General features: G+C 38.0%; 2 protein-coding genes across 2 annotated transcripts in view; one reads left to right on the top strand and one right to left on the bottom strand.

The window, feature by feature from the left end:
• LOC584425 (multidrug resistance-associated protein 5) overlaps positions 1 to 24,580 on the top strand; it is a 61,935-nt gene extending 37,355 nt beyond the window's left edge. Inside the window, exons 14-26 of the mRNA XM_030982417.1 lie at positions 9,704 to 9,974; positions 10,809 to 11,002; positions 12,584 to 12,766; positions 13,624 to 13,753; positions 14,617 to 14,899; positions 15,798 to 15,984; positions 16,287 to 16,379; positions 17,378 to 17,567; positions 18,135 to 18,294; positions 19,945 to 20,023; positions 20,511 to 20,624; positions 21,434 to 21,598; positions 23,963 to 24,580. Of these exons, the coding sequence (XP_030838277.1) occupies positions 9,704 to 9,974; positions 10,809 to 11,002; positions 12,584 to 12,766; positions 13,624 to 13,753; positions 14,617 to 14,899; positions 15,798 to 15,984; positions 16,287 to 16,379; positions 17,378 to 17,567; positions 18,135 to 18,294; positions 19,945 to 20,023; positions 20,511 to 20,624; positions 21,434 to 21,598; positions 23,963 to 24,073 (2,160 nt within the window). The 3' untranslated portion in view covers positions 24,074 to 24,580. The remainder of the gene's footprint in view (positions 1 to 9,703; positions 9,975 to 10,808; positions 11,003 to 12,583; positions 12,767 to 13,623; positions 13,754 to 14,616; positions 14,900 to 15,797; positions 15,985 to 16,286; positions 16,380 to 17,377; positions 17,568 to 18,134; positions 18,295 to 19,944; positions 20,024 to 20,510; positions 20,625 to 21,433; positions 21,599 to 23,962) is intronic.
• On the bottom strand, positions 552 to 6,588 carry LOC115922781 (sialidase-1-like). The gene is made up of 3 exons (XM_030982424.1): positions 5,877 to 6,588; positions 3,751 to 3,845; positions 552 to 2,901 (listed from the first exon to the last, which is right to left on the bottom strand). Exons 1-3 carry the CDS (start codon positions 6,508 to 6,510, stop codon positions 2,497 to 2,499), a joined length of 1,134 nt encoding a protein of 377 aa, XP_030838284.1. The 5' UTR covers positions 6,511 to 6,588; the 3' UTR covers positions 552 to 2,496.
• Positions 24,581 to 24,801: the final 221 nt, after the last annotated feature.

The following is a 24,801-nucleotide window of genomic DNA, read 5'->3' as shown; positions in this document are numbered from 1 at the left end:
TTTTAAAAAATGAAGGTGCGCATCAAACAAAAATTGGCAGCCCTTTGACATATCTTGCGAGGTTCCTGTACTAAAAATAAGTAAATTGAACATAAATTCACCCTGTTGCAAATATGTTTTATATAGGCCTAGCCCCTGTATGAAACAAATCTATCCCATCATCAATAAAATTAATATAAAATCAAAAGTTTAAGATATATTCTATGTGGAACAAATTGAAGAGGACCTCGCAAGATACGTCACAATGTTGCTAATTTGTGTTAGTATATATGACAACTTCACAAATTCATAACTGTCATGTTTTTCATCGGATATTGCTAAAAACTTTCACAAAAATTGTTTTTATCAGTTTTCTGCCCTTATTATAAAAAACTTGAATTCAGGGTGGACTTCCCCTGCCTTTAATAATATGGTTATACTTATAGTGCAGGATATTAACCCCAGCTGGGCAACGCTCGGCACACTGTTTGTCATGCAACCGATTTGTAATGATGAGGCGATTAGAAACTTTAAAACAATAAAAACAACACGGCAACGGCATGACAACTTTATAGGAGACCTCTTTATATTTATTTCTTTGGCAGAAATACATTATTTCAAGACTGCATAGATAGAAATACACCTTTTGTCAAACAAATACATGAATAACCGACAATTCCAAACACACAAGAAATAACATAAATACATGTATATATATATATATATATATATACATGATTACATGTAGAAGTAACTAGTAAAAGTGAAATTCTGCTTTAGAATACTTTGGGAAATAGAACAAGTTGAAATTAATAAATAAATTCTTCTCTTCCAACTTCTAAAACTTTGAATTTTCACCCATAGGGGCTTCATCGGTAAATAGATAACCATTAGACTCTATAGAATGAATACAAGATTACTTGTGCGAACTATTCCGTTCTATTGCACATAAACTCATGAGACAGTCTTCTAGTGAAGTATAGAGTGCCAAGCGTCAACCTTGTCATCCTATTAAAATTACCATTCTACGACATATTTAATCACTTATGAACGTTTCATTTAAAGAGAAACAGGTCTATAGAGGTATGTACACTGTACATTCAGTATGAATACTGCTCGACCGAAATCGCAATGCACAGAAAAAAGTTAATCATCAGTTATGAAATTGAGTTCATCTTTTCATGTCATTTCATAATTTCATGACACATAACAGTAGTAAGGAGTAAAAGGTCAACACTTGGCGCTCGATGAATCAGTGAATCAAATTCAGTCAGTTTAACTACATGTAAGTTCAATATAATGAATACAGGTTATACACTGTAGTACTGGGTACACATATAATTATTCACTAGTACAATAACTATGGGCCTCAATACAAGTACATGAAAGACAAAAATAAATATCTAACTTAAAACTTAATTACACAAGGCCCTATGATCCCATAAAATGTTGTTCCATAATTGACAATATTTTGCATTTACACTGTTACACATTATTACATCTTTAATATGTATCTTAAATCTGCTTTTTTCAGAAAAAATTCATTCAGGGCACTCTTTTCAGAAATAAAAAGTTTTGTGTCACCCATATCCAAAATTCATCGCAGCATGTTTCGCGAAATGGACGTTATTTCCACCAAAAATTAATTATGTCAATTCATTTTTTCTCATACATACATGACTACATGTACAATTGTCTAAACGAAGAGAAAAAAAACATATTGTCAACTTGTCATTGCAGTGACCAGTGATTGGCAGTAAACACAATCATTTACAGCATTTTTGTTCTTCTTTTATTTGTCACTTCTGGGAAAGGCATGACCTTCTTTAGACATCTTTAGACATCTTTAGACATCTTTAGACATATCTTTAGACATGTACATTACCACTCCAATATATAACTTTCCAATGAGGTGTCATTGTATGAGCACTTTCACATGTAAATAGATGTAGAAGGCTAATAAATCTTATTTTAATGTTGATTATTAAAATCAGACAACACTCACATTGACCCTTTTTTGGCTTAGAGCAACAGAAACAATAAAACACATGTATCAAAGCAATGGGAAGTCTTGTCAGCATTTAGAGTGCCTGTTTTCCCTGATCTTCATAATTTTGTTTTTCTACCTTCTAATCTAGCACTTAAAGTGATAAACTTCTCATAAAACTCTACCGGTATTCAAATTCATTTTCAACTTAAACAAAATCAGTTATTCATCTAAAAGTCATGATGATTTTTCATTGGCACTGATTAGATAGAAATTAGACAATAAAAACACTTCAGGGAAAAAAATATATGGGGGCTCAGGGCCAATTAGCCCCCAAAATGCCAAAAAGAGCCCCCGAAAGTCATAAAAGAGCCACCAAAATTGCATAGAGTTCAATGCAAAACAAAATAAAGAGTGTTATTTTCATGCAAGCAAGTTTGAAAAGTAGCCCCTGAAATTGTTAAAGTATTTTTTTCCCTGACACACTTCCTTAAAGTACTGAGTGAAAATTGTTACCATCTCTGTCCTTTTCAAGGGTTCAACTGAATCTTCAGGAATGAAATGTATTCGATATCATTCTTTTCGTACAACATACCTATATGATTCTCATCGATCGTCGTCAGACACGAATAGCCACTCCCCTTTGGGTGGATGGTGAAATAATGAGGATAAGTCTCCCCGGAGTCCGTGCTCCAGTGGAGCGTGAGGTTGGTGCGGCTCTTTGCATTGAAGGGGTTGCTGAAGAAGAGAGTGTCATTGTAGTTGAGCAGCGAGCCGCAGACCCGCGGGTCGATGAGTTCTTCTTTGAATGTGACTTGAGGCAGGGGGAAGGTCTCTCCGCCATCAAAGCTCAAAGCCTGGATGCGACAGCTGCAGTGAAAGGTGCGCTGGTTGCGGGCGTTGATCAACAACGTACCGTTCTTCAGTTCGACAACCTGTATAGAAAATCATGTAAAAAGATGTTGCGATTCTTTGAAATGATGGCTTTCAGAGTTTCTGTGATTATGATTAGAGACAAAACAGGGCAGGATTGAAGAAAAAAAGATGTCACACACTTTTCTGGGTCTGCATAAAAGACGATCTATCTCTGCCTTAACTGTACAATGTACATTCATGCAAAATGTAAAACCAAAGAGTCACATGTTAACATCATTTGGATGACAAGCAAGACAAATGGTTGTCAGATTTTCCAGGTGACTTTTGTGCCATTTTCTTGTTTATGTATGTGACATTCCAGAAGAATAACTGGAGGTGGCTTGATGGTTCTTGCTGTCATTTTTTTACACATATCTGACAGTGCCTTGCTTAACCACTTGACTGCTCTTGGCTTTAAACACGTTCATACCCCCTGTGCTACAGCATTTTTGTACTGTACAAAAACCTGACAAAAACTGTACACTGTACAAAAAAAAAGCCATTTTTTTTGTGGAAAAGCACCATCTACTGTTTAACACCTGGGCTGCGTCTCACGAAACGGTCATAAGTACAAGTTGAGCGACATCCCATTGAAATGCGTGTTAAACTTAATACACGCATTTCAATGGGATGTCGCTCAACTTGTACTTATGACGGTTTCGTGAGACACAGCCCTGTATAACATCATTGCAGTGCTAATTACACAGTAGGGCTAGGTATTATGCAGTGCTACGGTCTTGACAGTGCAATGCTCTAAACACGTACATGTACGTGGTGCGCACAGGCAAGTGAGAGCAAGACCACGTACATGTACGTGGCACGCAGCCAAGTGGTTAAATCCCCACTCCAACAGTGAAGATGGTTCTTACCTGTACTTCTCCAGGTACAAAGTCACCAGTCTTCAGTACGCCTGTCTGTGGCATGTTTAATATTCCAGAATTCATCCGCCAAGTCAATCCTTTGTCTAAAAAACAAACAAAAGCAGAAACAAAAACCAACAAGATTATAACAAGTAAACAATGACTGTCACTTTTTACGAAACACACAATGCACAGTTCACCCTAAAAGTTATTTGATATCCAAGGTACAATATATCAGGCCACAAATGAATATGATGACTTATATTGATTTATGGATAAACATGAAAATTTAAATTAGGGAGGCCAATGCCCGGGCGTAAGGCTTCTACGCCTACGATTTGTGCGCTCGTCGCCCACTTCAAAAAATTAGCAGAGGGAAAAAAATGATGTAAAAAAAAAAAATGATGAAAATAAGAAAAGAAAATACAATTATACATTTCACAACATACCTATAATCACGGATCTGTAACAGTCTTTCACCATTTGTTGACGATCTTGCAGATTTTGACGTATTTGAGTCCAATAATTGTCGTAGCAGAACAACTTTACGGACGCGCATCACAGACTAAGAAAATCCTAGAGGGCGTAGAGGTTTGCTCACTAAAAACCTTCTCATTGGCTGAAGGTAGACCCTAAAAATATGGGATCCGTTTTGAGTAAAGAACTTTTGATAGAGATCAACATTTCAGATGTTCACAATTGCCACTTCTAACAACTAGAAAATATAAAGAAAAAAGATTATATCTTTTTAAATACAGAATTTTACAAACTGAACATGCGAAGGTAGATAGAGTACGATGATTATGACAATCTTGCGTTGGTTTGAGCCCTATAGCTACAGCCATCTCAAAATGAGAAGGAAAACTGTGACCGGTGACGTCATTGTTCGCGCCAAAAATAAAGGGTATTGCGACATATGTCTGAGCTCCACTGAGCCTCCGGTCAGATCGTGCGCAAAGCGTAGTCTTATTTATAGACCCTAGTACCTTATTCTCACAGCACTAGATTCGAGTGTCGTGCAGTAATGTATGAGAAGTGTTAAAAAAGATATTTAAGTAAAAAAAAAAGTCTACATGAGCAGTCTATACTCCAATTGAGAATTGAAATGAAAGCCATGATTTGGAGGTGTGTGTTGTATGATACATGGTTAGTGAGTGTGTATGTTACGTATAGCGAAAGGGAGAGAGAGAGAGAGAGAGAGTGAGAGAAATGCGCTATGCATGCTGCTGTCCTATTGTACTCCACGTTGTGTTCGCTGCAAGATGGATGTTAATTGGACCTCGTAACTTCTCGATCGTTGATAATAAGGAATACTCATGAGGAAATCAAATTATTGGAATACACATCTAAGGTAAATATCAATGAATTATATACATTTATTTCCTGCCAATTTTGATATCTCTTCTTCATTTTTGAACCATCGCCTTCGGCTCGTAGTAGTAGAAGATGTAATCGTTCGCACATTGATGGCTGGATTTCAGCCTGCATCGGGGCTTGCCTAGCCTGTGTCGGTGTCGTACGTGTGCGACCGATTCAAGGCTAGCCGCTGTTGAGTGATTGCACTTTCGCGCGAAGTTTTAAACTTCATCATGAACTTTGTCCGGACAATGACACGCCCATTCCCTCGGGCCTGTCTAATTATCAACGTAATTTCGCGACATGAATTTATCTGTTTCAAGGCTCTTGCGTACGGCCAAGGCGTAGAAGGAAGGGAGTGTTTACAAGCTGGATATCTCCTATTTTATGGAACTTCTGGAGTCGGCAGATGGGTGAGTTTTCTTAGTGAAAGTAAATGCTTTCTTTTAATCTTTGTTTTATTTTAAACAAATTCGTAATTAAAAAGTTAGATTTGGGCATTGGCCTCCCTACTAAAATACAATTCATCTACAGGTCCAATATTCAACTTGTTGAAAGAAAGACTAGCAATTAGAATGTATTATTAGAAAAGAGAGATAAAAAAAGGGGGCAACAGCCCTGAAAAGATACAATGAACAGCTCTCTTCTCTTTCAAACAGTAACGTTCTTTGTCATTGAATTAATCCCACTTTAAAGATTCAGTATAAAGAACAGAACAGATTAAGATGAGCAACAAAGGACTGAAGTGAAGACTTTGGAGCTCTAGTAAAGTTCTTTACCATCACTAACGAGGCAGTATAGGCCGGTGACTCCTTGTCCACATGACACAAGCCTTCCTTTATTCGGCTCATACTTCTTTTGGATCCCATATCCAGGTCCAGGGTTGTACTGGATGCCTTTCAGGAGTGGGTTCCTGTCTCCAAGATACACCGATTTGGACCAAGAATATCCCCAGTCTGAACTCGTGACCATGTACAGTCCAGTGGGGTTTTCGCCGGTTCCGTTCAAACAAGATGGGCTGGAATGATGAATGCAGAATGTGTGAATTAGAATAAGTTTATTAGTCTCGTGTTCGATGGTTACTGTCCCAAGATTAGTTCCATCCGGGACCGAGTAGTAGTCATTGAGGATGAATGCAGTGGGATCCCATGTGTCCCCGCCGTCTCTCGAACGGCGCATCGCGATAAACTTCGCCCCAGCATCGGCTCCACTGTACTTGCGTGCTTCGCTGAAAGCCAGCAAATCTCCCGTCGGGACTTGAATGAGAAGCGGAATCCGGAACTCCGTCACTTCGCCTGGTCCGTTCCTTTCCCATAGAATTTTCTCTTTGATGACTTGGGGATTGAGTGATGAAACCGAAAAGATGCATGTCAATATCAAAATAAAGAGCGGAAAGTAGAACAAATCTGCCATATTTTCCTTGATTTACTCGCACTCCCTCCTCAAGCAAAGCAATGTTATGAAGGTTCACCGTTATGAAGAAGGCATTGTAAACAAGCCAACCTCGTTTCTATAATTTTTGATTTGGATGACAATATTGTAATTCACCTCTGATTTTATAATTCCATATGAATCAATTTCATCAATAAATTGCCGACAAAACATGCACAATTTGATTGATACTGGGTGTTCTTTCTTCGTATGTGTGGTCCTGTGAAGTATTTATTTGTTATTTATAAGATAGGAAAGTAAAAACAACCCCCATTACATTTTACCGGTCTCAATTTAAAGACTAGTACGTACCGGTTCACTTCCGCATTACCCGCGCTATGTGTACAATGCACAGCATTTAATATGTACCACTACCAGTGCAGTACATACACATGCCGTATGCGGTACCTTGCACGACACAATTCTCATTGATCTGCAACGTTCTTTGATGTTTTTGGATAAGTTTTTGTGAGAACAAGCCGAGCTTGCTTGCCACAGTAAACCTCAGCTCATTCACTGTTCTATGCAAGAAACACAAATCTACACTGGTCTACGGTACGTCTACACTACCAGACTGCACCACAGTTCAGACTGTGCATGATGATGTTTGTTGGAATTGTTGCAACATGATGACAAGTTGACATTGTTGAGCCTTGACTCTTGAGGACACATTGATAGTCTAAAAAGACGTTGCTACAACTAGAACTGGCCCTAGACTCTATCAGTATTCATGTACATACATATTGGAGTTGGAGTTCTTCTCAAGCTCGATCGAGCTGAAATTGAGTTACGATAACATTACTCGGCTCATTGGACCTTTACAGGCTTTAATTAAGGCCAGAATCTACTTTTCATCATGGCGCTTGCACCCAAAGTGATCATGACCTGGTTCTTCACGCTTCTGTTCCTCATCCTCCTGGCCCTGCGCCTGGACCAGAACACTAAATGGAACTGGTTCATCATATTCCTCCCGCTTTGGATCTTTGACTTCTTGGTCCTCTGCATCCAGCTCCTGCGGATCATCACCCACATCAGGACAGGCCACGACCGCCATCTTGAGATGACCATGTCAACCAAGATTTTCTTCGTCATTGGAATAGGCCTCAAGCTTCTGTTCCAGGTCCTGCTGTGTGTGCGGCTGGAGTACAAGCACGATCTGGCCCTGTTCTATGTTTTCATACCACTCTGGGTGATGCTGTTATTTGGATCTGTTCGGTTGACCCCCTGGCTTGTGAAGCAGACATGATTGTGAACGAAACTTATCTCATTAATAATAGACCTTTTCCAAAGAATCCTTTGAATCTAATTTATCTTGAATTCAAGAAAGACCATTTATAAATATATTTTTTTGTATTAAAAGTAGCAGAAATGTTGATGTTATTGTCAGTACTAGAAAAACTCATTATTTCTTTAGAAACGGTCAAACAGGATATGGCCACATCATGAAGTCATTTTTTAAAAAGACAAAAGAAGCAAATATGAACATATTTCTCTCGTTAAACATGTGTTGTGATAGCATGATATATTTTTCTATATTCGTTGCTATGCACATTTGTTGTTTCTTCTTTTTCCTTCAAAGGAAGGGTCTCTTCCAAAAGTTTTTTAAGTGGTCCATAGAAGGATGAAGCTAGAGATGTCAACATCTAGAACGAATAAAATAAAAAAAAGTGATTGACTTTATGATTGCACCAAGAGATGATTTAATAATCATAACTTTTAGAACTACAAGTACAACCATGTTCATGGCAGTTTAGCGAAATGGCGAACTTGCAATGTTGGAGAATTGATCAAAGTCAAATGATGGAGAAAGGGAGCATATATGTGCAACTCTAAGATGGTTGATATATGGATGGATTGTCCATAGATGCATGTTTGCCTGCAATGATGCAATCCTAAAATAACTATGGGCAAGAGTCAACAAGACTAAGTGTGGAGTAGACCAACGGAGCAGAAATTCAGCCTGCCTTCACACCTTGCATCATATGGAGGTGTCGCGTCATGCAAGACAAGGATTTCAGACATCCATTCTAGTGAAAGGGTAAATCTAAGGCTCAAGTCTGCTTCACTTTGGAATGCCCCATCAAAAGGGTATGACTATCCAGCATTTAGGTTTAGGGTTACATGTAGGTACAAAGCATAAATGGAAGTCTTAGATTTAGCTTCAGTGGTGAAATGTTGGTCAAGAACAAGATACACTGTAGGACACACAAACAATGAGTGTATTTGTCGTTCTCCTATTTGTTGAAAGATGAAGGGGGGGGGGGGGGGGAGGCAGTAGGCTTGGAGAATTGGAGAATTTTGCATTTATTTTCTTAGGGACTTTGTGGCATATAGCCTTAAACTAATTATCCAAACAAGTTATATCCAATACAGTCTAATACTACCAGTACTAATTGGGAGGGGCTAAAGCTGCTCCCAGCCTCCCTCTACTCTAGAATCATGTATCAAAACAATGACCATCACAGAAGAAGATGTTGAGTTAATTTAGTAAATGATCACTCATGCTTTCTGCAAAATACAGTCCTCTTCTCCGACATATATTCATGCAAAAACTTACATGTAGTTGCTTGCAGTACCAGTAAAATCAAAGAACTTGGATCCAATTACAAATTTCCATAAACCTTGTACTAAAGCAGCATGTCAAATTTAGGATCCCAATTTTATTTCCTTAATTTTATGAAGAGGATGTAACAGATCAGGACTAACTATATCGAATCCTGCACCAAATACATATAAGTAAAAATGCTTCTTGTAAATTGATATTCTTTGGTTTATTTTCTTCTTGCAGACAGTGTAAACTTTGAAATTCAAAGTAAAACTTATTGTATGGTTATTGGTATTGTTAATTTCATTCCATAAATAGTACATTACATAATATGTTGTGTCAAAATAATATTTAAAAACTTCATGAGATGTCCCTGAAAAATTGCAACACTATCTTCCCACCCCTTTTGCCTAGTAAAATTTGATATTTTTGCCCCAAATGTTAATTAAAATAGCAAGAAACAAAGATTTAATGGGTCAATATTTAAAAAATTTACTTTGGAGTTTTCATGAAATTTTTTATTCTGTACATACAGTATATTATTTGATTATTTACCAATTTACCAGTACTACGTATGAACATTATTAATCTCCATTTATTTCTATCTTTATTCCTTTCCTCTCTCTCCAGTATCTCAAAGACTGCGATCATGTACTCCTCATGAAAGATGGGCAGATTAGTGAGAGTGGCACCCACGATGAACTACTGGGTCTGAGCGGGGAGTATGCAAGACTAATCCAGACCTATCATCCAGAGGAGGAAGAGGAGGAGGAGGAGGAGAAGGAGAGAGAAGAAAGCAGGAAAGATGAATTGAGCCAAACCCAGCCTTCTCAGGAGAATGATGAAAAGAAAGACGAAAAGAAAGCAGGCTCACCCGTCAAAGATGGGAAGGGCACGTCTGGTAAGTCTCGCTGATGGGACCTAATCTACACCGGTGTGTTGGCTCAGTCAGTAGAGCGTCCGCCTCACAACCAGGAGGTCGAGGGTTTGAACCCCGGTCGCGTTATACCAAAAGACGTGAAAAGATGGGAGTTGCTGCCTGCTACCTTGTTTGGCGTTCAGCAATAAGGGATAGAGCAACGTCGATCTGGCGCTGCTCAGTGGCTGCCGGGCTCACGATCAATTGGACAAAAAGAATTTCCATTTTCGGTTTAACTTAATAAAATTTGGAGTGGACTTTAAAAAGATTATTATTATTATTATGTGGGACTGTGTCACAAATTTATTGCTGCACTAGTTCCAACAAATAAACACGAAAACTGGAAGCAGTTTTTAATTTACTAGTTTACCTCATCCTGGGACTCTTCAACTATTACTCTGCTACAAATTTAGTATTTTCAAATTGAAAATGAAGTTTTGAATAATAGTTATTTTCCTCTCCTCTTACATGATCTATCCTGGACGGATGTCTGGAATGATATAAAGAGCCAATTCATAGCTTTTTAACTATTTACATTCACCTAAATGTAATTAAATTGTAATAATATACCGATAGTGGTAGGAGAATTAAGGAATCAATCTGATCAGTTTTTCTCAATTTTTATCATTAATAATGGTCTGTTTTCAGTTTACTCAAACTTTCAGATTACCGGTATCTTTAATTGTACATCTAGCGTTGAAGTCACTACCTTGGCACCATTTTCTCTCATCTGAACAATGTTACCAAGTTCCTTTAAGCATCTATAAGAAAATGGAAATTGATGAAACTTGTTTCTTTCTAATCTAATCTCCCTAGCTGAGCTGATAAAGGAAGAGAGCATGGAATCAGGAATGGTTTCCATGGCAACGTACAGCTCCTACGTCCACTATGCAGGCGGATGGTGCAAAGTCATAGGAACGGGTCTCTTCATCGTTCTGTCTAACGCCTTCCTCGTCGCTACCAATGCCTGGCCGGCCATTTGGTTGAGGGCAGCAGACATGCAAAATGTGGTAAGATGAATGCAAACAGCAGAATTGCGAGGATCAAGCTTGGTAGTGTTAACCCATGAAGTGTTTTATAAGCCTTTATTTATGCAAGGGCTGTTTTCATAAATTTTGCAAGTTATTGCAGATTTGCATTTTAACAACCATATCAAGCTGGCAACACATCCATGAACATATATATTGTTCTATATAATCATAAAAATGCCACTGACGGGAAATGTTTCCCTGTCATAGCAACAATATTGGCCTGAAATACAGTATACCCAGACATTGTGTGTATCAAAGCTATGATTTTCCCTCATTGAAAAGGGTCTGTTTTTGAGTTGAATAGTCTTTCCAACCAGAGGTTAGTGCATGATACATATAACAGTTTACCTGGTTCGTCACATTATCAACAAAGTGGCTGCGCCCATGTCATGCTAAAAGGCATCACATCATGCCTCAATTATCTTCATTTATTTCATCTCTTGTAAACTTTTATAAGAAATATTGTATATCATAAGGCATAAATAAATCTTTGTCTTTCAGCATACCCACACTTGGTCTTTGGGGTGAGGTTTCCTTTAATAAAAGAGTCAATTTTCCAATGCATGTTGTACGTTCTTACAAAGTTGTATTCAAGCACAAGTAAAGTTGACACTCTTTTACATTCTCGTCAGATCTATACCAACAAAAGAATTATGCAACAGTTCTTTTAAAGCGGGACTGTACTACTTGTAGCTACTCATGCCCTCTATGAAGCCAACAATGCCTAAGCGGTACCAGTTGGTCCCCCATAGTCCCCTTTTTCTTTTGTTAATTGAGAGCTGATTTGATGAGATAACCACCTGCCAGTGACCACGCTGGGAGGTCTAGTCCCTCCTGACCAAACTAGTGCAGATGGGCTTTAAGAACTAACACATCTAGTCAAGAAGAATATTCCAGTCTTTCTAATGACTACACACATGGTGTACAGAGATGCCAACTGTTCCGTTTTTGCCGTATTTGTCCCGTTTTTTCACTATGAATACGGCAGTACGTTTTTTGTATGTTTTGTTACGTTTTTTTAATTTTTTAATTTTTTTTTTTTTTTTTTTTTTTTTTTTTAGTGACGTTTTTCTTAATTTCTGATAATGGGCCTTGTGTCGTAAATGTATTATGCACCTACGTCTTCAAACGATGCACGCAGAATGGTGATACGGGCCCAAAACTGCGCACATTGCGAACAACCCACATGTAATGTATGCACGTCGCGCTCCAATCCGGGTATGTATACATGGTACTGCCGGGTTTTTTTAAGCTGCTCGATTGGGCGATATGTTAAGGTGAGAGATTTTTTCAAAAATACTGTTTTTTGCTCTTAAGAATACTTTTTTTTGTCGAAGAAGGTTGGCATCTCTGGGTGTACCCATGTAAGTTATCCCTACTCTTCTACCTCACCGTGAAAACCTATAATGAACATTTGTAGGTACAAAAATGTTTATTCCATGAAAATAAAAAATAAAAACAGTGTCGGGCAATGTTAGGCTTGCCCATGTACTATTCCAATGATTCTTTACACATACCAATGTTATGAACATCTCTCCTGTTTTCTGATTGATTCACTAGGAATATCAAGTAATAACAAACATGAACGACACCTACACAGACTACTACACGGAAGCTCCATATGAAGAAACAGATGAAAGCCTCGATCTCGATGAAAGACTCGACTTCTATGTTGGTTTCTACGTAGCCCTGTTCTTGGCCGTTCTGGTCATGTTCGTACTGTCGTCAAAATTTTATGTCATTGTAAGTCATGGAGTCATATGACATATCCTGGCCATATTGGCCTATTATATCCAATATAATTCATTATCATCTATATAAGGCTTCCAAGTGGTACAATAAACCAGTGTATTCAATATCTTTAGCGCAGCACCCGGATGACCGACCAATATTGTTCTCGTATTGCTCAGTCATCTGGGAACTTCAACTACTGTTATCGATATCATATCGATATCACACGAAAAAACAAACTACCGGTACAGGAAATATTTTAATCTGCTACGTTTGGACGACAATATAATGTGTTGTAGTATTTAGTGATGCTGCCATCCCCACTTATTTTACATCCTAAGAATGGCAAGTAGTTAAGATAAGTTTTAGTTTCTATTAAATTTGATAATTTTAGTCTACTGCTTGTATTATACACAGCAACCTTCACAATGCCTTGTTTATGAGTGATCATGAGTTCCTCCAAATGATAACTTTCATACTTTTTTCCTTTGACAGGTCGTGTTTAATACTCTCTGCCAGTAGTCTCACAATTCTTTCACTTTGTTTTTGAGAGTGATAGCAAGTTTCTTTACGTGATCATTTCAATAATTTCTTCTTGACAGGTTGGGTTGTGGGCAAATCATAGCAACCTCAACAACTTGTCGTTTTACCAGAGTTATAGCAAGTTCGTATAACAAACAGGCCTGATAATTACCTGATTTAAATCGTTTTCCCCAATTTTTTTTTTCCCCGTTCCCTGTTTTTTTTTTTATTCTCTGATTTTTCCATTATTTTCTCGATTTTTTTTTGATTTTTTTGATTTTTTAAATTTTTTTTAGTGCTCACTATCGCCCCTGAACAAATGATTTCAATAATTTATTTTTTACCAGCTTGTATTACGAGCGGCCAGCAACCTTCACAACGCCTTGTTTACGAGAGTGATCGAGAGTTCCATGATCTTCTTTGACACCACTCCGCTGGGCAGGATTCTCAACAGATTCTCAAAAGACATGGATGAAGGTGAGATAGAGGGTACCTTTAAAAGGGGCAGCCATTTCATTTGTGACAATTGAAGGCAAAGTGAACCCCTTTATTAATGATGACATGGATGAGGATTCATGGAACAACCACCTTGGAACAGGACGATGCATACATGGGGCTATAGTAAAGATGGCGGAAATATGTGTGCAGCTATGAGGAGGAACAGACGATGAAACACCTCTTAGTCTCTTAAGATAATATTACGGATTTGCACAATTTTATTGTTACCGTATGCCAATTGTAATCCGATTATATCGCAGCATGAAACTGTAATGACTCTGATCCACTTGCAAAATTTGCAAGACTTCATGCAGGGAAAATGAAGCTAAATGCTAAATCAGGTTTCACTATAATTACCTTCTACTGTGTAGTAAACATCAAATGAACTGTAAGTAAATAAGCAGGCCTGATAAAAACCCGATTTAAATCGGTTTCCCGATTTTTTTTTATTTTTCCCGATTTTTTCCTGATTTTTTCCCGATTTTTTTTTTTTTTTTTCCCAATTTAAAAAAAAAAAAAAAAAAAAAATCATTTTTTTTTTTTTTTTTTACCAATTTTTTTTTCTTCCCTATTTTATCCTGATTTTCCCGATCCCTCTTATTTTCTCTATTCTTCTCTATTTTGCCCTATTTTTTCCCCATTTTTCCCTATTTTTTCCCAATTTTCTTACTCGAAAGGGTGGAATGTTGTTAAATGCCATTTTTTCCCCGCGAATCCTCTCTTCCTTTTTTTTTCTCAAGGGGGTGTAGTTGAGGGGAAAACAAAAAACCTATTTTTTTTTTTTAGTGCTCACTATCACCCCTGATAAGATTTGTTTTTATATCAACTCCACTTCTTTGCAGTTGATCTTGATCTTCCAAACTGCCTGTTACGCATGATCTACTGCCTGTGTTTTTGCGTGATTGGCGAGCTTGGAGCGTGCGTCTTTCTCCCATGGAACATTCTTCCGTTCCTGCTCTTCATGCCCGCCTGCCTTTTCATCCTGCGGTTCTTCCGCTGCGGATTCTGCGACATCAAACGGCTGAATAACATCTGCCGGTCCCGCCTCGTCTCCCACCTCTCAGTATCCATGCAGGGACACGCTACCATCAAAGCTTTCTGCAAGTCAACCTACTTCATTAGGAGGTTAGCAATCTTCCATTAAAGGGATTGTTTAACAATGCTAAATCTACGTGTTATCAGTGTCTGTGATATGGTGTTATATTGAAGCCCTAAAAAAATTCCGCTTCAAAATGATCAAGAAGCAAAATGATCAAGTCTCATCAAGAGGTGCCTCAAAAAAGGAAATACCTTGGAGTGACTGGTTTTACCATACTTGTTTTCCCCAGTAGACTGTAGTGTTATGAAAACCGTTTGTCAAACGCAAATTTGATTTCGAGTTTCAATCATAAATATCTTGATAATCAGACAGGCGATCGGCTTGTAAAAGTCATGGGGTTCCTGACTGACCTAAAAGTTTATACTCATCGTTGCAGCATGAGCTAAATCAAGGATTTTTGTTAGAGGATCTAAGACAAAGTTACCGGATGCCTTTAAATGTCTTTTTGATTGATTAAATTCTCAAAATTACCAACCATACCACTGGTCTATTCACCTAATTTCATTCTTTATTTTATCATAAATGTGAGGTTAAAGTTACAGTTGGGTTTTAGGTTTGTGTTAGGTATAGTGTTTGGTCCGAGGTTAAAGTTAGGAATTTGGTTAGTGCAGAAATTAGACCACATGGCAGTTGTCTCAGAGCATGTGTTTTTGAGGCTGACTTGTGCATTATTTTTACTCTAGTTTGCATGAAGGAGATTTATGATATATTATTAATCTATACATGCCTCCATAGGTACAAAACCTTGTTGTATGAGAGATATAAATGATTTCCTATTTGTCTTTCCATGCCTCCATAGGTACAAAACCTTGTTGTATGAGAGATATAAATGATTTCCTATTTGTCTTTCCATGCCTCCATAGGTACAACACCTTGTATGAGAGATATAAATGATTTCCTATTTGTCTTTCCATGCCTCCGTAGGTACGAAGCCTTACTGGACAGTGACACACAACTGCTCCAGACCGTACAAATGGCAATACGCTGGGCTGCGGTCAGACTCGACTCGCTTGCTGCCCTTAACGCTGGAGTGGTGACAGTCATTATCATCCTATGGAGGGATCACATGTCCAATTCAATCATGGGCTTCGTTCTCTATATCGTTTCAAGTGTAAGCTCTTCTTTTTCCTCCTTTTTTGTTTCTTTTCTTTTAGATGAATCCTTTTACAAAAAGAATCCACTATCATCTGCACTTTGTCTTCTAATGGAAAACACATAAAAACAGAAGCTTGGATATCAGCGCCCATATTCAACTAAAGAAATTCAAACTTGACGATGGGTTTAGGGCTTTTGTTAAAAAACAGGCTATTCAATATTTAGTTTTGCCAGTTTACAAATATTGCCTTCAAACATTTTGTTGTTGTAATCATTGGTAGAATTATGATTGTTTGATACCATCTGTTCTCATTGCAGCTATGTATAGGGACCATCCAAACTACATTCATCGCATTGACGGAGACAGAGAGTAGTTTTATTGCAGTGGAGAGGCTGTTAGAATACATTCAGGTATGTCCAAAGTCAAGGGTCGTTCAAATTAAATTATAATTAATGTAACAGGATGCTTGTTAACAAATCATTAATGCCTCATTTTTTGACAATTTTAATTCAGATTGTTTATTTTATGGGGGTGTGAAGGCTATTGATGAGCACTTTGAATCTTCAACATATTTTGAAATCAGTAGCATTGTTGTTGAATCAGGAGACCCAGAACCTTAGATACTGTTATTTGTCACAATGATAGGGCTACAGCCAGCAAAGTTTAGTAATTGCAGTAAAGCTTCATTTCAAGCACACATTAATAATAACAAATAATTGTGAAAAATTATCATGTATTCGTCATAAGTTATGGTGTAGTTTAGACAAGTCAAATGTAAATCAAAAAGTAAACAAACTTTTGCTGAAAACCATTTACCCTGAAAATTGCCAATTGGGATTTGTTTGCATTGGACAACAATGCATGGACAAACTCTAACTCAACTTGTCATATGACATTAACTTTATTTTTGCTAATTACTTTGCAATTACATATTTCTATCAAAAATCATTTGGCAGAAAATTGTGTACTCATGCAGATTAATATTTGGTGACAACTGTATTTGATTTTATTCATAACTTTGAATAGAATTTATTTTTTTTGTTAAAAGTTGATGATAAATAGCTCTCATGGAGAATTCAATACCATTTGAGTGTTTACCCAAAACCAGGTTCTGTCAATCACCAGGATAAGCCTTCAGTTTTAAATGTATTATGTATTATGTATTAAATGCTCTGTATTTTTCACCAATCGCCCCATATGGAATAGTTACTATCTTTCATGTCCCTTCCCGAGGACTCTCCGAGAGACTAGGGGGTATTTCTTGATGGGACCACAGGTTTGCTGTGTGTGAGGCTTGTACACCCATTAATGGTATTTCCACCAAATCTTGTGTCAGCAAATTATGACCTACTGTACATGGCAACTGACTACCGTCTCCTTTTAATCAATTTATTCTTGATCATGACAGACTCTACCACCAGAGGAGGCTAAGACTGAGAAGAAATCGCCGGATGTTACAGGCTGGCCGTCAGAGGGGCGTGTCCAGTTCAAGGGTGTCAAGATGCGCTACCAGCCCCATCTTCCGTTGGTCCTAAAAGACATCAATCTAGTCTTCGAGCCCAGAGAGAAAGTTGGGATTGTGGGAAGGACCGGATCAGGTAAGGTCCTCCCCCCCCCCCCCCCCCCAAAAAAAAAAATAATTAAAAATTACCTTTGTTTCCTTTTCCTTCTTGTTGGTGTGCAGCCCCCACTGTTGACTAGAGGCATAACATTTTCCTGCTTTCTGTCCTTTATCCGGTCACGTCTTTTTACTCCAGTAATTGCAGGGCTATTTAGTAATACTGGTATGAAGAAAACATACCTGCGAACCCTTCGGAATAATCTGTTTTTCTTGATTTTTAGGACCCTAAAATCCGGAATATTCTGTTTAAAAAAAAAAAAGTTTTATCATATGCCGCGATGTGAGAGTTCATGTATTGCGTGCGTTGAAGGGCTGCATGATTGAGCAGCGAATTTGTATTTGCTTTTTTGCACAGATTTATCTGTTTAGACCTGTTTCACAAAGCATTTTTTCAATGACAAATGACAAAAATCAGTGACAAATCTGTTGATGACCAATCAGAAGCAAGGATTTCAGTAGCTTATAACAAAAACTGTCATTAGTCACTGATGACAAGTTTTGTGAAACACCCCCTGATCTCTACTCTCTCCTTCTCTCCCCATAGGTAAATCGTCTCTGGGAATAGCCCTGTTCAGACTGACACAGATCTGTGAAGGGTCTGTTCTCATTGATGGGATGGACATCGGTAAGCTAAGCCTCCAGGACCTACGCAATAGCCTCTCCATCATTCCTCAAGATCCGGTCCTCTTCATTGGAACCATCAGGTTAGTCTCAATAGTATTATATGATCTTGACCTTGAGCGGGATTTAACACAAAAATATAATGGTTATGAATGTTTCTGGTTTCCATGTCAGTATACAATATTCAGAAATCAGCCATAAAAAATACTATGTACATGTTCTATGAATGAGGGTAACAGGGCTGCTAACCTCCAGAACAGAAAATCAGTAATCACAAGGCTCAAAATCAGTAATTTTGGGAATAAATCAGTAATTTTGTAGGCGGTGCTATGAATCTAAAAAACAGCATGCCAACACTGCGCGGCCGCATGCATGCATTACTGTCTGAAATTTTTGGCGATTTGCTCACACAAGTTTGCTAAACATTGATTTTCAGCTTCAGGTCATCACAACACCTCAGTTTCCATGAAAAATTGGTTTCTAAACTTTCTTTTAAGAAAATACTTAATACTTTTCTGTCTTTCTCAGCGAGTGTTGGATGGCCGCCGTTACTGCACAGTACTCGCTACGATAAATCATATTTACGGTTTTTTTTTTTAAATAAAAAAATAAAATTTTTGTTTTAATTTTTAAAATCCGCAAATTTGAGACAACTTTCTGTACTGGTCTTAATTTCTGTACCAATTACGGGAAATCCGTACTAGTTGGCAGCTCTGGGGTAAAAGCAGCTTGTAAGTAGTTAACTTGACACACCTTTGCTTGCACACACGTGCATCAACCCAAGTATGTGCATAAATATGCTTTAAAGGCATCGTTTAACAATGTTAAATCTGAGATGCACGGCCCTACATGTTATCAGTGTCTGTGATATGATGTAATATTGAAGCCCTAAAAAATTGTGCTTCAAAATGATCAAGCAGTGCCTCAAAAAAGAAAAAAAAAAACATTGAGTGACCGGTTTTACCATACTCGTTTTCCCTAATAGACTGTAGTGTTATGAAACCGCATACATGCCAACTGTTCAGATTAAAGAGGAACATTCCTCTTTTTGGGAGAAGATAATTATCATTTTAATGCAGGTGTTCCGCTTCCTGTACAAATTTGTCTGTAGTATTGAATAGGAGAGTTAGGATTGTTCCTCTTTTTTTTTTAAATAGCATAATTTGTACAGATTTCTGATTTTCAAATGTTGGCATGTATGAAACCCTTAGGCAAACGCAAAATTTGGTTTCGATTTCCAATCATAAATATCTTGATAATCAGACAGGCGATTGGCTTGTAAAAGTCACAGGGTTCCTGACTGACCTAAAGGTTTATAACTATCATTGCAGCATGAGCTAAATCCAGGATTTTATTTCAGAACCAGAACCCTTTAAAAATAAAATATTATCCTGTATTTCTTTCATACTTTATTTTCTCCACACTCCTTAAATGGGGTCCCCCGAGTGCAAATTAAAAAGAAACAAATAGCTTCTACATTATCACAGAAACAAAATGGTCAAGTTTTGAAGAAAGATGAACAATAAAGCAGGTACACTTTGCCTCAGCTTTTGGAGGTCTTGACTTACACATCCTGAAAAATAATTATAAATGGAGTAATGTATACAATCTAATTGCTACTAATTTGTTTGTGATGAGTAATATAATTTAATGGGTATTATTTGAATTCAACAGGTTCTTGAAAAAATCAAAATGCTACACCACTTATAATTTGTTTGCTTGCCTCAATCCAGATACAATATAGATCCTTTCAATGAGCATCCTGATCATGAGCTATGGGAAGCACTGGAGAAAACTCATATCAAGCAGACGGTAAGAAAACATGTGCAATATGAAGTATTTATGTCTTGGAGATGATAATTAAACATGGAAAGGATTGATGAAAAAACAGATAGTTATCGCGAATGTATAGTTTAGGGAACACCGAATAAAAGATGTCATCAAATTTTTCTTAAGATTTAGCGGGATTTGGGCAGTCATGGGAAACCTTAAAACGTCATGGAAATTTGAAAACACATTTTGAGGCCTGGATACCTATAAGCAATGCAAAAATAGAAAATGACCAAAACTTGTGGAAAACTTGTTGAAAATCATTATCAATCAAGGATGTTTCAAAATATTTCTGATAAGGGACATAGTTGCACAACAATCACTTTTTAGTCTGTATGAATGAATCTTTTGAGGACATGGCTAAGAAGATGGATTCCAGAAATATTATCATCAAAAATTTGTGGAATTTGTGTTTCTAGGAAGGACAGGAACCCTAAAAATCACATATTTCAAATCTTGTTGCCCCCAGATCACTAATCTTGATGGGAAGCTTGGTGCGCCGGTGCTGGAGAATGGAGAAAACTTCTCGGTCGGCGAGAGACAGCTCATTTGCATGGCCAGGGCATTACTACGAAAAAGCAAGGTATGCTCCTGTAGCTTCCGAATATGTTTCTAACCCTTGTCGTGGTCTAGTGGACCTGTCACCGAACTGTGGATCACATGGTTTGCCGTTAGAGTCCTGCTGCGCCACTAATGTACTTTGGCAAGTCATAAATCTACATTTGCCACACTCGAGGTAAATGAGTTCCTGGCAGGAATTGATTCCTTGAAATGCTTAAGCACTATAATGGAAGCCATGCTAAAGCCGGGTAAGAATTGTGGAGCGGCAGGAGTGTCAAGTCTGACAGACATGAGCCCTATACAAGAACCCACTAATATTGTATTATTTATGTATTACAATAACATAATCTGCATTTTTTTAAAGGTCAATCTCAATATACTTTGAAGTACTTTCTTTGAAAGCGTCGGGGACTTACGCAGTAATTGAGCCCTGTAATAGCGACAAGTTCCATTTAAATGGCTAAGTTTAGTGAAATTAGGAAAATCATATATTGTAGAAGATATGAAATGATCAATATTGAAATGGCAAGACAGGTGTTAGAAAATCGGAGGGAATCTTGGCCATTTTACAGTCTAGGAGAAAGAAAGCATACAACATTCATATTGGCTGGAAATGTGTATAATAGTGCATACAGACATCGTACATTGTAGGTAGTCAAAGCAACCGCAAGAAGTTGTCCGACTTTGCAGGATGAAAAAAAATACAGCACTGCAAGTGGTGAAAAGTAATTGTCATGTGCAGTAGGGAGAATTGCAAAAACTGTTGTATTCATTGGATGATGACTGTATATATATACATTTCATGTATGTCATTTGTGTTTTTCCTTATAGGTTCTGTTACTAGACGAAGCAACAGCAGCTATAGACACGCACACAGATAGCCTTATACAGCAGACTATACGAGACGCATTCCAAGATTGCACCATGCTCATCATAGCACATAGACTCAATACAGTACTAGATTGTGATAAAATACTAGTCATGGACCAGGGCCAGGTTAGTACAGACCAATTGATTAGACCATGCTCATCATAACACATAGACTCAATACAGTACTAGATTGTGATAAAATACTAGTCATGGACCAGGGCCAGGTTAGTACAGACCAATTGATTAGACCATGCTCATCATAACACATAGACTCAATACAGTACTAGATTGTGATAAAATACTAGTCATGGACCAGGGCCAGGTTAGTACAGACCAATTGATTAGACCATGCTCATCATAACACATAGACTCAATACAGTACTAGATTGTGATAAAATACTAGTCATGGACCAGGGCCAGGTTAGTACAGACCAATTGATTAGACCATGCTCATCATAACACATAGACTCAATACAGTACTAGATTGTGATAAAATACTAGTCATGGACCAGGGCCAGGTTAGTACAGACCAATTGATTAGACCATGCTCATCATAACACATAGACTCAATACAGTACTAGATTGTGATAAAATACTAGTCATGGACCAGGGCCAGGTTAGTATAGACCAATTGATTGGACCGTGTTCATTATAGCATAAAGACTTGCATACTAGATTGTGATAAAATACTAGTCATGGACCAGGGCCAGGTTAGTATAGACCAATTGATTGGACCGTGTTCATTATAGCATAAAGACTTGCATACTAGATTGTGATAAAATACTAGTCATGGACCAGGGCCAGGTTAGTATAGACCAATTGATTGGACCGTGTTCATTATAGCATAAAGACTTGCATACTAGATTGTGATAAAATACTAGTCATGGACCAGGGCCAGGTTAGTATAGACCAATTGATTGGACCGTGTTCATTATAGCATAAAGACTTGCATACTAGATTGTGATAAAATACTAGTCATGGACCAGGGCCAGGTTAGTATAGACCAATTGATTGGACCGTGTTCATTATAGCATAAAGACTTGCATACTAGATTGTGATAAAATACTAGTCATGGACCAGGGCCAGGTTAGTATAGACCAATTGATTGGACCGTGTTCATTATAGCATAAAGACTTGCATACTAGATTGTGATAAAATACTAGTCATGGACCAGGGCCAGGTTAGTACAGACCAATTGATTAGACCATGCTCATCATAACACATAGACTCAATACAGTACTAGATTGTGATAAAATACTAGTCATGGACCAGGGCCAGGTTAGTACAGACCAATTGATTAGACCATGCTCATCATAACACATAGACTCAATACAGTACTAGATTGTGATAAAATACTAGTCATGGACCAGGGCCAGGTTAGTATAGACCAATTGATTGGACCGTGTTCATCATAGCATAAAGACTTGAATACTAGATTGTGATAAAATACTAGTCATGGACCAGGGCCAGGTTAGTATAGACCAATTGATTGGACCGTGTTCATCATAGCATAAAGACTTGAATACTAGATTGTGATAAAATACTAGTCATGGACCAGGGCCAGGTTAGTATAGACCAATTGATAAGACCGTGTTCATCATAGCATAAAGACTTGAATACTAGATTGTGATAAAATACTAGTCATGGACCAGGGCCAGGTTAGTATAGACCAATTGATTGGACCGTGTTCATCATAGCATAAAGACTTGAATACTAGATTGTGATAAAATACTAGTCATGGACCAGGGCCAGGTTAGTATAGACCAATTGATAAGACCGTGTTCATCATAGCATAAAGACTTGAATACTAGATTGTGATAAAATACTAGTCATGGACCAGGGCCAGGTTAGTATAGACCAATTGATTAGACCGTGTTCATCATAGCATAAAGACTTGAATACTAGATTGTGATAAAATACTAGTCACGGACCAGGGCCAGGTTAGTATAGACCAATTGATAAGACCGTGTTCATCATAGTACAGTCAAACCTGTCTATAGAGACCGCCCAAGGGAAACACAAAAAGTGGTCTTTGTGGACAGGTTCCTTTAATACATGTTTCAATGAGACACCACTTTCAAGGAAAACAAAAACCGTGCTTGTTGTAGACAGGTGGTCACTAAAGCAGGTTTGACTGTATCAGGCCTGATAAAAACCCGATTTAAATTTTCCCCTGATTTAAAAAAAAAATTTTTTTTTATCCAATTTGTTTTTCCTCCCCGATTTTCCCCTTATTTTCTCTATTCTTCCCTATTTTTCTTACTCAAAAGGAGGGAATGTTGGTAGATGCCATTTCCCCCCCCCCCCCCCGAATCCTCTCCTTTTTTTACTCAAGGGGGGCGTAATTGAGGGGGGGGGAACCTTTTTTTTTTAGTGCTCACTATCCCCCCTGCTGTATATAGAATCAGTAAAGGGCTCGATCTGAAATACAATCAGAAAAGGCCATCTCAACAAGTAATCATGTGAATATGATATCCTCTATCTTGTTAGGTGGGAGAGTTTGATTCACCGTCTAACCTACTCGCCAATCCTAACTCCAAACTGTCAGCCATGTTGGAAGCAGCTGGAGACAAGACCACACCAGGGCAGAGCTCTCCATGACACAGTCCTGGGCCCCCGTTTCACAAAACTTGTCATCAGTGACAAATGACAGCTTTTGTTATAAGCTACTGAAATACTGAAATGGTTATCAGCAGATTTGTCACTGATATTTTTCATTTGTTAATGAAAAAAGGCTTTGTGAAACACCCTCCTGATGTACATGTAGGCCTATGCTAGACCCAACTGTGGGCCTGTACTTGGGCCTATTGTAGGTGCTGCTGCATGTATCCGTATTAGACCCAGTGTGGACCAGTCCCACAGAGGTGCTTGTTGGAGCCATGATACAGGGTGAACCAGTGTGGACCTAGACGAGGCTAATGTGTATGGATCCATACAAGAGCTACATATAGTCTTTTTCTATTCAAGACTAACTCTACTATTGTATTCAAGTTTTGGTGCTCAGTTGACTAATGGGTTCTGCCAATTGAATTAGTCATCTATAGAATTAGAAGGATTAGAGGGATAAAAATATATTTATTGGCGACCCACCCCCCCCCCCCCCCCCCCCCCCCCCCCCCCCGCCCCCCAAAAAAAAAAATATATATATATATAATGATAATAATCTAGGCACAAAGAATGCATGCATAGCTGCCAACCATTCCATTTTTGTAGCCTTCAACTGTATAGATTCCTTTCAGTTTCAGTAAACTGTTGTGTAATTGCATACAAAATACACTGCATTGGATTGAAGAGAATCTTATATTGAAGGTAATACAAAGTTTTGGGAA

Source organism: Strongylocentrotus purpuratus, unplaced genomic scaffold, assembly GCF_000002235.5.
Source record: "Strongylocentrotus purpuratus isolate Spur 01 unplaced genomic scaffold, Spur_5.0 spur5_scaffold_12, whole genome shotgun sequence".
NCBI classification, from domain to species: Eukaryota; Metazoa; Echinodermata; class Echinoidea; order Camarodonta; family Strongylocentrotidae; genus Strongylocentrotus; species Strongylocentrotus purpuratus.
The sequence above is the reverse complement of the archived record's forward strand: the minus strand, read 5'-3'. Positions and strand labels throughout refer to the sequence as shown.

Coding starts and splice junctions, on each gene's coding strand:
- LOC115922781 (XM_030982424.1), bottom strand. CDS start 6,510: ATGGCAGATTTGTTCTACTTTCCGCTCTTTATTTTGATATTGACATGC. Junction 3,846..5,876: donor ATACTGCCTCGTTAGTGATG/GTAAAGAACTTT, acceptor TTTGTTTTTTAG/ACAAAGGATTGACTTGGCGG. Junction 2,902..3,750: donor TTGTACCTGGAGAAGTACAG/GTAAGAACCATC, acceptor TTTTCTATACAG/GTTGTCGAACTGAAGAACGG.